We start from the raw sequence: 13,728 nt of genomic DNA on the forward strand, positions 1-13,728 counted from the left end.
TGGCTTGCTGTTTTATGAGACTGAATGGTGTGACATTTGGGATAGTAGAAAATAATGAACCAGACTGATACACTTTTATTCACATACACTTTAAGTCACTTTATGCCAGTATTGTAGCTGCCCATTTTCTAATTCTGGAACACGTGCTTGCACAGCCTTGCACTAAACCAAATCAGGAAACTAATCCAAGTTAAAACAAACATGACCAAAAAATCCTTTTGAATTCACTTCCTGTGGCAGCCTCAGAAACACATATATCAGTAAAACAATGTGTATGTAAATAAATAGCACAAGGCAGGGGAAAGGTGAGGCTTTATTTTTTTTTTCAGCATCTGTGCTGGCTTACATTCTGTGAAACTAGGATGTCATTTATGACATGTAAGATGTGTTTTGATGCTGACTGGACCTCTTCATTAGGCCACATGGCAAGAGTTTACAGTGTGCTATTATGCGGCTGAGTGGTTAAGATATTTAAATAAGTCTTCTGGTCTAGTTACATTTCACATGTTACACTCAGTACTGTACTATGCTGACTGCTTTCTAGTACTGCAGCCACAGAACTTTTTGCCTAGACTTTCATTTCTATTACCTCTGACACAGAAGTATAAAATATAAAGTTGCCAGTGCTTTCATGTCTTTCACTACTTTATTGACAGAGACCATATCTTACTGATTTCTTGATTTTTTTTTTTGATTTTTTTTTTAATTTATTATAACTTGTTCATCATCTTTTCTAGATACACAAGCACCGGTGGTCCCATACTGGCACTTGCCTGGCTTGGGCATTATCGTCTACCTGCTGAAACAGAGCACTAGTGATTTCTTCAGTTACTATGATAGCCATCGTCAGAGCGTTAACAAACTGCAAAATGTGGAGCAACTCCCACCAGATGAAATAAAAGAGGTGATAGTTCTTCTGACTCTGTAGTCTCTGTATTGTTTGTAACTTAGGCATAGCTATTAACAGAGACTCCATAGTATCTTAGAGAAGTAAATAGTTACAGTTCTTGTCCCTGTTCCTTTCTACTGTTGATGGAAGGGGTCCATAGAATGAGTGGCTAAAATTTTGGGAAAATATTTGGCTTAACTTCGTAAAAGTTAGAATTTTCTGGGGATACATTTAATTTCTCCATTTTTTTTTTTGGTCAGCAAGGTTATGCAAATTCAAAATAGAAAGCACAGTTTCAAAGAGATAGTATTTGACAAGGAAGTTCTAAATATTGATAACTAATTTCTTTTGATGCTCTGTGATTTGCTATAATCTTCTTGGTTTTCCTCCTTTTATCACAGCTGTGTCAGTCCGTTATGCCAGCTGGGGTTGACAAAATCTCCACTTCCCAAAAATACCTTTTGGCAAGGCGACGCCTGGTGAAGCTAATAAACAACCGAGCCAAGCTGCTTTCCCTCTGTTCTTGTATCCTTCTAAAATGGAAATTACCCTCAAGGTGATGCTCCAGGAAAGTGGAGAAATAGGAACAGGTTCTTTTTACCTAGGTTTCTGACCAGTTTGAACAACACTTCTTGCAAAAAGGAAATATGAAAATTAAATTAGTAAGAGGGTATTGTTCTGATATTGTCAGAGTGTGAATATTTTCAAGTAATTCCCATCGTGCAGACCCTGCTAAGACTTTCTGCAACATTATAATGGAGGAGTTATTACAGTCCAGCTCTTCAACGCAGTATCCAGACCCACTAAACATTCACATATGTACCAGTGTGGTGGAAGAAATATTTTGAAAAATAATTTTGAGGTGCCTATCAGAGCAACTGGAGTTCCCAGTCTTATAGTCAATCTTGCATAAACCTAATCTCATAAACACCAGTAATTCTATGGAAATATCTAGTCGCACACAAAATAATTGTCTGTAGTGGATCAGAATTTTCCTCTGAAACCCACTTTGGGAAAGATGTGCTCTTGCAGACTTACCTGTTGTAACTTAAGGTGGTACTGCCATCCACGGCTTTATAACCTCGGCTTTAATTCACTGTCTCTGCAACTGAGCTATCATTACAAGTCGCGTGAGCGCTCGTACTCTGCTCTGGTGCAGTGTGTTGGTTTAAAGCCTCTCCAGGGTGAGTAGCCAGCACTGCACTGAAGCAGGTAAGGAGAGTGCAAGCGATCCATTACCAGCCCATAGCAGTGGGGGGTGAGAAGCTTCTGCTGGAGGAGGTGGCAGATGGTTGAGCTAACATCTTCAGCTGCTTCAAAGTGTGTAAATATGCTCATGTAGTAAATGTACAATCCAAAGACAACAAAATTAGACTCCTTCACTTACACGTGTCTACAGATATTATAGAAACGTGTCTCTTCATTCTTTGGCGTCATCTGGAACACTATCTACTGCATTGCACACCTGCTGACTCCCAAGACCCGCTGCTGTCCTCCAGGTCTTCATTTAAGAAAGGAAGGCTGCAAGGTAAAATTTCTCAAACATCAAAGTGCCTTTGAATAACTTCTGATGGTTAACTTTAAAATTGATTTGCTGCTGTTAATATTTTGCCAGTTATATTTAATAAAAGAGGTTTTATTTGGATTCGGACACACCTTTGGATTTTCCTCTGGAGAACTGGCAATACAAGTATTGTTGAGTCATAGACTTTTGGCTTTTTTTTCTATTACACATAACCTCCAAAGAAAAGTAAAATGAACTAATTTTATATTAGCTATATAAAACTTATATTAAAATATTTTCACATATAATAATTACAGGAGATTTTGAGTTGGAAGGGACCCATAAGGACCACTGAGTCCAACTCCCTGGTCCTTGCAGGACTGCCTAACACTAAACCAAGCATCAGCACACTCCCTGCGGTCCTCAGGCTCAGGGGCTCTGGGCTACAGCTGCCAGTTTGTACTGGGATGGGGCCCCGTCTGTACTGGGAGGGGGCCAAGGGGATGCAGTTTGTACTGGGACGCAGGCCAGTCTGTACTGAGGTGAGGCCAGGGAATCCAGTTTGTACCAGGACAGGGCTCAGTTTGTACTGAGAGAAGGCCAAAAGATCCAGTTTATACTGGGAGGGAGCAGGGGGATCCAGTTTGTACTGGGAGATGGCCCAGTGGGTACTGGGCCTAAGTAATTTAATGATCTAAGATGAAATTAGGAACTAAAATGAAGACTGGTGATTTTGAATGTATTTTCAGAATTGTAGGCACCATTGATTCACCAGAAGATTTTAAGTTTGTTTGAATTTTGGTTTTAAAAAAGAACCCAACACATTAGAAATGGAAGGAAGTCAGAAAGGGAGAAGTGATCTGGGGAGGAGCTTTTTGCTTAAAGTGCTATGTTATTTATGGCTCTTACTTTAATGATTTGGAGGAAATACGTTAAGTCAAAAAATTAGTGTCATTTCTAATGCACGAGTTTATTGACCAATTTGAAACACTGCTTTTTATACTCATTTTATAACTTGATGTGGAGAAGATAGTGTTGAGCAGCCAACATAATTTTAGTGTCTCATTTTCTATCACCAGATTCCTTTGGTTCCGACCCCAACTTGGATTTCAGTATTGGACTGAATCGAGTGAGCCAGCATGATATAGAACAGGTGAGATCTCACAGTCTCCTGAAAAATACGGAACACGCTTGATTACCAAACAGCTATTGAGAGCAGTCTGACTGTAGTTTTCCCACCTCTAAACAACCTGTGGGTGATACCAACAGGATGGAACTTAATTTCGGATTAATGAAACGTTGCAACATTTTTTTAAAAGCATTATGAAGCAGGTAGCAGTTGTGCTGCTGCACACGTATTTTCAAGGCTTAATATACAGAGTTAAATGAAAAATGAGGTAGACTTAAAAAATAAAAAATCATTCTTTTTCTTTTGTAAACCAGTCAAACGGTATGTATTTTTAATAATAGCTTTCTGAAAACATCACTTATCCTTGAAAGACTTGTGGTATCAGGATTCCCGATTTTCTGTGATCCTGTAGCTGTTTGCTAGAGGTCAGTTGGAGCCAGGCTGTGGAGAAATGAGATAGAAAAGGATAACAGAAACTGAGGAGACCGTAAAATGTGAATACTAGCAAAGAAGTGATTTCTGCTTATATAGTGATTTAATTGTTTGTGTACATTTGTTGCAGAGGTGGCAGAAAAAAAAAATTACATTTATTAACAAATCCCACTGACATTTCATTTATGGGCAGAAACCCCCCCCGTGCTTAAAAACCACCTTTATAAGATCTAGAATTATAAGAATGGTTGTGTGTGTGTTTTTTGTGATGAGGCATCTGTCTTCTATTTCATTTGTTCAACAGTAAAATATACAGTAACATCTTCCTAAAATACTTAGAATGTAATTATTTTTTTTCAGGGGTTGTTTACATATGTATTAATGAAAAAATGTTGTCTATGCACATGGACTCTTTAACTTGTGAACAGTCCTTAAAGGACCAGGAAAACTTTAATTGGAAGAAGTGTTTGTATGACTAAACTGAAGAAGCTGATAAGACCGTTTAGTTCCTAAAACAGGAATTTAATTCCTAAAACTTGGAGAGGTTATAAAGTTTTAGGATTTTGGATAATCTGTAAATGCTCCGAGTCACCCAAAAACTTCTATAGAAAGGCTATCCGTTATATAATTTAGAGAAAAACATAAGGGAAGAATGCAAATAGTACTTATTTAGGGGAGTCAGAAAAAACATACTTTTGAAAGTGGTTTAGAGAATAAATCACGGTAAAGGGTTGACAGGTAGTTGATGATAGGTAAGCAGATGTTCCAGAAAGAGACGATTTTGTATTGATGACTCCAACAAATCTCTGTTTCTCAGCTTCAGACTGAAGCCACGAACAGTTTTGGTGAATCTCTGCAGAAGAAGCTTCTGGACATTGAAGGGTTATATTCTAAGGTTCGGTCACGATACACCTTTATTCAAGCTCTTGTCAGACGCATCCGTGGTCTCCTAAGGATATCAAGGACCTAAAAGACTCTGATACGCGTTGCTTGCCCCTTGAAGCGATGTACTACAGGGCAGGTCTTCTGGATCATTGGATTTTATACATCATACATTTTCTAAATAACGTCAAAAATATTTTGTTACTTTTTTGTTTTCTTATCCCTGTGGATCAGTTTTGTGTATTCTTTCCTACTGCTCCCAACTTGACACAAAAAATAAAGGATTGTTTTTAACTGAGTTATGATTAACGTAAAATTTCAAGCAAGAAAGAATTCCAGTGGGAGGACATAAAGGAAACTAAGGAAGTTCTGCAGCTGTGATGGTATTACATTTATGGATGCTTTCAGAGAAAACTACATTATCTGTGTCTATTTATGCTGTTCTTGCTTCACGCACAAGTTTAACGAAAACAGGGGCTTCAAGTTTTCGCACTTGCAGACTGTGCTCCCTCTGGTGTGGATTCTGTAGGAAAGGTGATGATTTTGCTCTGGGAAGCGCTTGTTTCTGCTCCCTCTTCTCCAGCCTATAGAAGCACAAGCTGCTTCTCTTCGGCCAAGTCTAGGTAAGGAGAAAAAAAATATGGGGAAAGTCATGGAAGGTTGACTGCCCTAGGTTCGGTTCTTATGGCTTGGGGCAGTAAAGTCTTGTGCTGCTCTTGCTGGAAGAGGAGTATAAAGCAGTATAAACACAGGAGGAGGAAGCCAAGGTGCCTGAGGGCTAGGTTGGTTCTGGAGTTACAGACTGTTCTCATAAGAGATACTCTTATCTCCTTGTCTCTTAAACATATACCACCAAAAAAAAACCCAGACAATACTGTAACCCCTCGTTATGGCCACGAGCTCTGTTGCGTTTCTCTTTTATTACAGTCTGATCTTAAAGCCCCATGCCTGCCTTGTAAATTCTGTCTCCCCCGAGATTTTTTGCAATTTCGTACTTATTCACCTGCACAAGCCAGTTATGTGAATTACATCATCTGTTGCGCAGGGGTGATGACAGCCCAGCTGTCAGACGGCGCTTATTAGCGATAGGTGTTAATGGTTTTCGCAGTTGGGACCCTGTTGGCTCTCGCCGGGCTGCCGCCTGTTCCTCCGCCACCTCAGGGAGAGCCAGGAAGCGACGTGCAGAGCCCCTCGTTGCGTACCAGGCGGTCACCTCGCCCTTCTGCCGCCGCACGGGCATTCACCGCGCCTTAGGAAACCACCGCTCCCCTGACGGGCGGCGGCGGCGCGGGAGGGCGGTGACGTGTTTCCGCCGTGACTTCCCCCGCTGACGCTCCGTGCCCCGCCCCGCCCCTCCCTCCCCTCAGCCTCGCGCTTCCGCCGCCGCAGATTCGTCACGTTTTCGCGCCGGCTCGTTTTTTTATGATTTTTTTTTTTTTAATTTAACTCATTCCCTCCGTTTCTCCTCGCCCGCCCGGGTGTATCCGCGCGGGGAGGGCGAGGGAACCCCCTCCCATCCCCGCTCAGCCCTTCCCTTCGCCTCGCGTGTCGAAACGGCGGATGCCGCTGAGGGAGCGGGGGCGGGGAGGGAGGGAGGAAGCGCCTCCTTTACTCTCCGCTTTTGACGTGGAGCCTCGGCGGCGGCAGGGCCGGCGCAGCGGAGCGGGGCGGGACGGGAGCGGGTGCCCGCGGCGCGGCGTGGCGTAGAGGCTCGACATGGGTGAGGAGCGGGCGGCAGAGACGGGGGAGGCGGCCGGGGCTGGCGGGAGGCGGCTACGGGCCCCGGCGCCAGGGGCTGCGGCTCCCGGCGGCCTGTGGAGACGTGAGAGGGAAGGCGGCAGCGGGGGGACCGGGCCGGATCGGTGGGGAACGAGGCAGGGTGAGGGGAGAGAGTCGCCTCCCGCCGGCGGCGGGGCGCTGAGCTCCGGGCCGGGCCTGGTGCGGTTGCAGGAGGGAGCGGTTGGTGCCCGCCTGCCTGCAGCCGGGGCTCGAAAGGCGGAGCGGGCCCGGCCGGCCCGGTGCCCGGCGGCGGTGCGGGCCGCCTGGGGGGGTTGCGGGTGCGGCGGCTGAAGGCAGCGTTTCCAGCGGCTCGTTGTTCCTGTGCGATGGCGAATGGTGTGAGCAAGCGCGGCAGGAGCCTGCCTTTGGTCGGAGATCGTAATGGCTTTGTACTCCTGAGACTCGTCTAAATTAAGCTGTGATTCAGTTGTGTAATGGGTTGCTAATAAGGAATTAATTACGAAAAGAGGTTTTGTAGAATAGTAGGTAAAGCAGAGGGAATAGAAAGAGGCCCTGAATCTAGGGGTTAAGTGATTAACCTACGTCTGTCCTATTACAGATGGTATTTGAGCACTTTTGGTGTGGGAAAAGCATACCGTAATATAAAAAGAGGGGACGAGAGGTGTTTGGCCATAAGCAGAGTCCATAGACTCATCGAATGGTTTGGGTTGGAAGGGACCTTAAAGATCATCTAGTTCCAACCCCCCTGCCATGGGCAGGGACACCTCCCACTAGACCAGGCTGCTCAAAGCCCCATCCAGCCTGGCCTTGAACAGTTCCGGGGACGGGGCATCCACAACTTCTCTGGGCAACATGAGTTACTGAAATACCTTTTGCAGCTCGGTTCTGTTAAGGTTATTTGCTTATCTCACAGTAAACAGTGCCTCGCGCAGCACTATGCAAACTGGCAACAGATGGTCCCTTACACCTTCTCTTTGTTTTCCAGGTCTGTAGTGTGCAGGGCTTCTGGGGTGGGATGGGCTTAGAAGAAGTAAAGCAACCTGTTATCAGTTTGAATTCCTTCTTATGCATAAGCATGCAGCTCACTGCCCCCTCCTTTCCCTGGAAAGGCATCACACATGCCTAGAAAGGCAAAAGCAGGGAATAATTTTTTATCAAAACCTCTTTCAGTAATATTTGGGTTGCAAACCTCTAATTTGTCTCCTCTCTGATGTATTTATCAAAAGTGATTCTAGCTTGTTTGGTGTTTTGTTGCCTTTTACAGGGTTTAGGTGGATTTACAAAATTATTATTTACCATTAGCTATATTTCTTACAAAAATAATTGGGAAAAATGTCATTGTTACTGGCTTAGAACATTAGTGTTGTTTCTACACTTAAACATCTAATAGGCACAAAGTAGATATTAGCTCAGCCACACGTACTCTTACATGCATTTAAAGAATAAGGGAGATGTTGGGGAAAGCCAGTTTTGGAAAAAAGAAAAACAAATAGTGCATTTAAAATCAGACTCCTAGACTTCTATGTAGCATTAATGTACTTAATTTAGTGCAGCTTCATACTTCGTAATGGACTATGATTTAACACTTACCTACTGATTTATACTTAAAGAAAAAAGAAGTGGATGGTCCTTTGGGAGACCATAAACATCAGAAAGAATTCTTTAGTGCTTCAGTGTATGCTTGTATAGTCTCTTGCATTGAAAAGATAGAGTCGGATACAAACGAAAAAGAAGTTGTCTAAGATTTTTGGCAAATGAGAGAAAAGGGAAAAAAAATCCTAACCACAAGGAGGAAGCTTGAGGCTGCTGCTGCAACGTGATTTTGCTTGGTTAAGATACCATAAAATAGCAGCATAAAACCAGGAAAACATGATGTGGTTCAGCACACAGGTGTCTGGTTGACAATTGGCGAAAAGAAACATATTGCTGCTCAGTAAGAAATGAGGTCAGTCTGTCTGCCCTCTCCATGTCCTCCGTTATTGCTCGCTGACTCTGAAACGTCTTCCTGTTCTGCGTTCCGCAGGGGGCTTTTTCTCCACCATCTTTTCCAGTTTGTTTGGAACGCGGGAGATGAGGATTCTCATCCTGGGACTGGACGGAGCAGGAAAAACAACCATTCTCTACAGGCTACAAGTTGGAGAAGTTGTTACCACCATTCCGAGTAAGTGATCAGTCCCTTAGTGAAAACAGCTGATTTGCCTATAGCCCTAACACGTAAGCCTTGTCAGCTGAACTCATTACATACTGCCTTCATAAAAAAAAGGACTTTACTTTGTGGGAGCCTTGCACTGTTGTATTTAAGAACTTTCTTGTGTAACAGTATTACAGTGTGCTGTAGAAATACTACATAAAGGAGTATTTCTGTGCTGCCCTGCTGAATGTAAAAAGTATTTGACCTTAAGATTGTCACCATGATTTTGTAGGCTTTTCTTGATAGGTAAATGTTCAGGAAATGGTTAACTGTTGACTGTATAAGTGTTTTGTCTCCAAATATAGCTGTAACGTGTTCTAGAGATCATTATTATTGTACCAAAAAAATTTTACATGGGATGGTGTCAGTGAATCATACCTATTTAATGTCTTTTTTTTTGACAAGGTTCTTCAGTTTGTTGTGTAAACACTTCTATTTAACACAGAGAAGAAGAAATTATAATGGTTTATGTAGAAAGTGTAACAAAACTCACTGCGAGATCTCATGGAAGGAGATGATGCTTATTTAAAAAAATGTAACAGATTTCACCAGTTGTCTCAGTACTCATGCAGCCATACCCACCTGTTACAAACACCCAGATGTGTGTGCCAAAGTGGTCTGGCTTGGATCACTCTTTGTAACGTGAAGGGCATGAGACGCTTGGCTTTTGAGTCACCATCGTTGTCTCTTGGGTTCCTCCTGAATGGCCACGATAAACTGACTTTGGCCAGCAGTTTACTGTGCCATAATCCTTTCGCCCTCAGTTTTTGCTTATTTCAGCCTTCATAAATTTTAGGCAGTCTGCATCCATCATTCACTCCCGTGTCCTGTTTCTCTGGGCTGGCAGGAAACGAAATGACATGTGTGATGTCACCGTCTTCCAGGTACCACAGTGTCAAGTCTTCTGCTGAGAAGTTGGTTCTGCTGTGGTCTTGCAGGCGCGCAGATCTGGTGTTGACACAAAGGACACATTCCTCAGTGTTTTATTGCTGTCGGTCGTGTACTTGGTTATCAAAACAGGCCATTCCTTTAACCCTTGCTCTGTTTCTTTTGGTGATTTCAGGCACGCTTCTGCTAATTTTTAACAACCTTAGCATTTGTTACAAATCTCTACCATAAGTTTACAATATGGTTTTATCGTTCAGAGAAAAAAAATTACCGCATTATTATGAGCCGTAAATGCTTGCTGGGTGTAACTTCACAAAGGGCATGAACTTCATTATGTAGCTACTGAGAATTTTCAGGCCTGAAAATTTTAAACTAAGTGCTGTAATGTTCTTCAGAAAAATAAAGAAAAATCACCAACAGTGAAATTGTTTAACTTTGTTTCAGCCATTGGCTTCAATGTTGAGACAGTGACATACAAGAATCTGAAATTTCAAGTTTGGGACTTGGGAGGACAGACAAGCATAAGGTAATAGATCTCTTAAAATCAAAAGATATAATTAAATTTCTCTATGAAGTGCTAAGTTCTTGGAATTCTCATAGTTGGCACTTCTGAAAATCCGTTCTTACAAGTTTTAAAAACAGCCCATTGTCAGGAGAGCGCTTTCATCTGACAGAATTCGGTTAGTAAAACACTGGAAAGAAACAAGCACATGTTTTCACTTTTATACAGTTTTGCTTTGAAAAACGAGTTTACTTGTGTAGTAGGCAATTGTGTAGTATTCTGAGAAAGAGGGAAGTAAGTACTGTAAACCCCCAAAGATATTCAAATGTTCTTATGCATACAAAGTTAGGAAGTTGAATTTAGGTATAGACAGTAATTTATTTTTTTTTAGCGAGCTTTACAAGTTTTGTAGTGAGTCATTATATGCCTAATTGAAGTGATCTCTTCAATATCGCTGTATGATCTTTTTGTGATTCCATTTTGAATGGTAGGTAGTAAGGTGCAGCGCAATTACTGAGTAAGGTGCAGGTTCCTTCCCTTTTTAGTTTCAGTAAGATAATTCGCAAAAATGTGGTTTGTTTTGATCCCTCTTAATTACTTGCCCGTATGAATTAGTTATTTAAGGTCTCCCTGTTTATCCTTCTTTGGTGACTATAATGATTATTTTTGGCAGAACCTTGTGTGTTTAAACTTTCTTTGCTTCCCTGTCCCTCTGTTATGGACCTGGTGTCCTGCAGGCCGATTCCCAAATAAATCTGTCCCCAGCACTTCTGTCCTGTCCCTGTTCTGCTCTTTTTTTTTTTTTTTCTGCTATTGAGAGTATTTGTACTGTTTGTTCCTTTTTGTAGCCTCTTAAAGATATCTTCTACTTGCTTCCTGGGGCCTTTCACCCCAGAGACAGTTTTAACTTCCTCTGGCTAATCTGCTTTTCATTATCTGGCTAAAAAGCACTGCAAAAAAGTGCAAATTATATGACTGGAACTTACCTTTCTTCTGCAGGCCATATTGGCGGTGTTACTATTCAAATACAGATGCGGTCATTTACGTGGTGGACAGCTGTGACCGCGATCGAATTGGCACTTCAAAATCAGAGCTCGTTGCTATGCTAGAGGTAAGAAAACAAGGATGATGATTGTATCAGTAGAACAGAAATTGAGAAATTAAGACCTTTTTTTGGAGCAAATGTGAAATTTCTGACTGAAGAGCGCTAAATAGGATGCAGATGCTTTACAGTTCCGCAGTTTTCTGCAGCATTGTCTCTGCGGTAAGTTAGTTACATGTAGCCTTTTGGTCACATGAAAATTTATCTGTCGAGCTGCTCAGTACTTCAGTAGTGGCAAAATCAGGAGCTGAAGGATGAACAGTAATTAGTATCCTACTATGTTTTGAAGCTGAAGAACACATGTAGAACAGGGTAATACAATTAAGAAGATGAGTTGAGCAAAATGTCTTTTTTTTTTTTTTTTGTCCCAAAATTCCTGCAAGCTTTTCAATATGTCTTGTTAAATCCAAGTACCAGCTTGTTTTATAATGTAAAAGACATAACCTGCCACGTTTGAAATTGTTCCCCTGTGGTGATATATTGGGAGCAACTGGAATTGAAAGTAAATACCATTCTTTCTAAAGACTAAATATCAGCAAACTGAAAATTGTGAGAGTTGCTGAAGTTTCTTTTCATTCTATGGGTTTACTGCTTAAATAAATTCAGTGGAAGTCTCTGCAACAACTTGCACAATTTCCCTTTATTTTAGGAAGAAGAATTGAAGAAAGCCATTTTGGTGGTGTTTGCAAATAAGCAGGACATGGAACAGGCCATGACTCCCACAGAAATGGCAAATGCACTTGGCTTACCAGCTTTGAAGGACCGAAAGTGGCAGATATTCAAAACCTCTGCAACTAAAGGCACCGGGCTTGATGAAGCAATGGAATGGTGAGTAACACTCTAATTACGCTAGCTTCATTAGAAAAAGAGCTTTTAGCGTTTTGAAGACTGGATCTGTGGAAAGTCTGGCATAATAGACAAAGAGTCCATGTTGGAAGAAAGAGCAGCTTTCTCCTGAAAGCGTCGCAACGGAATTGAAATGACTTTTCAGTAAACTGACTTGAACCTTTTTCCTAGGTTGGTGGAGGCGTTGAAGAGCAGGCAGTGATACACAGCTGACCACTGCAAAGACGTTTCGGCTCCATCCAACATCCCTCTTCTGCAGTCAAGTATTTCCAGGCCACAAATGCTTGTAAATAGGACAGATTTGAGTTCGAGTCCTGTAACGTGGATGCCTCTCTTGAATTGTTAAACTGAACGAAGTCAATGTCTGTGTACATTACGATATTCCACTTCTTTCTTTCTGTTTGAAGGATGTACTTATGTTAATTTGTATGAAAGTCTTACTGGCTGGCAAAGGTTTTTTTTGGTGTTGTCCCCCCCTCCGGTGGTGGTTTTAAGTTTGAGTGGCTACTATAGTCATGTAATTAAAACACTAATAAAATCTGGAACTGTCAGCTGTACTCATGGGTGTGTTGCTGGCTGGAGGCTGCTTGCTTACAGAAACAAGTCCAAGTGCTGCCGGTTTACAACAGCCGCACAGCTGAACATTTGAAGAGGTTTCCTTAAGATGATGTTGTTTTACTTCAGAATCCTTCAGTGTAGATAGGCTGTCAGAAGGAGGTACGGCAGCAGAGCTAAATACTCTGCCTCGAGCTGTTAACAGAGCATTGGTTTTCTGAAAGGAAAATAAATGTCTTCAACAGCCACCTACCGCCCTGATGGTCCAGGGCTGTAATTTAAATTTAACTTCCACCTTCACGAGCTGCTGTTCCCATACTCTCAGCTGAGCCAGAAAGGACAATTAAGTTGCTCAGTCTAGCTGCAGAAACTGAAACATAAATCAAAGGCGAGAGGCAGATTGTTTTTTCTCCCGGAGCTAGGATGTTCACAGGCATGAACAGACATAACCCATCTTTTAAAAATGAAGTAAAATTTAATATAAAAAATCATGGTTGTTGTCCATTCAACTGTACATGCTCTGGTAAAATATACAGGTTTGGAACAAAATGCAAAAGCTTTTATTTAAGATCCTAGATGAAAAAGAGGACATGAAAAAATACTAATAAATACAATTAAAATATGTAAATACTTTTTTTTTTTAAACAGTAATTAGCTCTTTAGCTTGAAATTACTTTTTATAAATTAATCCTCTGGGAAGGAAAAGCCTTTTCATTCCACCATTGCTAAATCTTTCAGTGCGTGACTTCGAGGTCTCTTGGCCTTGTAGCCAGGGCGCAGGAATTCTATTTTCCTCTTCCTGGTTTCCGCTTTATTCTTATGTCTCTTCAGCTTCCTCCTTGCAGCAATGTCAGGGTTTGCTACAGTCTAGTGAAACAACAATACATTTGTTTGTTTAGTTACAACTAACAACTGTCCCTATCGATATCAGGTACCTCCTAAGAAAGTGGTGACTGGTGAGGCAACACCCAGGTTTTCTTATGCTCCTCAAAACCACTGGAATTCTGGCTGCTCTGCCCAGGTTTCCCACCCGCTCTTCAGGTCCGTGGGAAAGCACAGCATCCTCGC

At 41.9% G+C, this 13,728-nt stretch overlaps 3 protein-coding genes across 4 annotated transcripts in view; 2 read left to right on the forward strand and 1 right to left on the reverse strand.

The window, feature by feature from the left end:
* The window catches only part of NUP205 (nucleoporin 205), a 67,610-nt gene extending 62,476 nt beyond the window's left edge, over positions 1 to 5,134 (forward strand). For both annotated transcript variants that reach the window (XM_063322697.1, XM_063322696.1), the window contains exons 39-43: positions 738 to 904; positions 1,291 to 1,414; positions 2,289 to 2,417; positions 3,473 to 3,546; positions 4,772 to 5,134. In XM_063322697.1, coding sequence (XP_063178767.1) covers positions 738 to 904; positions 1,291 to 1,414; positions 2,289 to 2,417; positions 3,473 to 3,546; positions 4,772 to 4,924 — 647 coding nt within the window. In that variant the 3' untranslated portion in view covers positions 4,925 to 5,134. The remainder of the gene's footprint in view (positions 1 to 737; positions 905 to 1,290; positions 1,415 to 2,288; positions 2,418 to 3,472; positions 3,547 to 4,771) is intronic.
* A 1,267-nt stretch (positions 5,135 to 6,401) lies between these two features.
* ARL1 (ADP ribosylation factor like GTPase 1) lies at positions 6,402 to 12,656 on the forward strand. The gene is made up of 6 exons (XM_063322699.1): positions 6,402 to 6,556; positions 8,600 to 8,737; positions 10,100 to 10,181; positions 11,157 to 11,268; positions 11,909 to 12,087; positions 12,277 to 12,656. Exons 1-6 carry the CDS (start codon positions 6,553 to 6,555, stop codon positions 12,305 to 12,307), a joined length of 546 nt encoding a protein of 181 aa, XP_063178769.1. The 5' UTR covers positions 6,402 to 6,552; the 3' UTR covers positions 12,308 to 12,656.
* Positions 12,657 to 13,130: 474 nt separating this feature from the next.
* The window catches only part of UTP20 (UTP20 small subunit processome component), a 66,141-nt gene continuing 65,543 nt past the window's right edge, over positions 13,131 to 13,728 (reverse strand). Inside the window, exon 62 of the mRNA XM_063322698.1 lies at positions 13,131 to 13,527. Within this exon, the coding sequence (XP_063178768.1) occupies positions 13,372 to 13,527 (156 nt within the window). The 3' untranslated portion in view covers positions 13,131 to 13,371. The remainder of the gene's footprint in view (positions 13,528 to 13,728) is intronic.

The sequence above is a fragment of the Chroicocephalus ridibundus genome, chromosome 1 (genome assembly GCF_963924245.1).
Source record: "Chroicocephalus ridibundus chromosome 1, bChrRid1.1, whole genome shotgun sequence".
NCBI classification, from domain to species: domain Eukaryota; kingdom Metazoa; phylum Chordata; class Aves; order Charadriiformes; family Laridae; genus Chroicocephalus; species Chroicocephalus ridibundus.

Coding starts and splice junctions, on each gene's coding strand:
- ARL1 (XM_063322699.1), top strand. Junction 10,182..11,156: donor GGAGGACAGACAAGCATAAG/GTAATAGATCTC, acceptor TTTCTTCTGCAG/GCCATATTGGCGGTGTTACT. Junction 12,088..12,276: donor CTTGATGAAGCAATGGAATG/GTGAGTAACACT, acceptor CCTTTTTCCTAG/GTTGGTGGAGGCGTTGAAGA.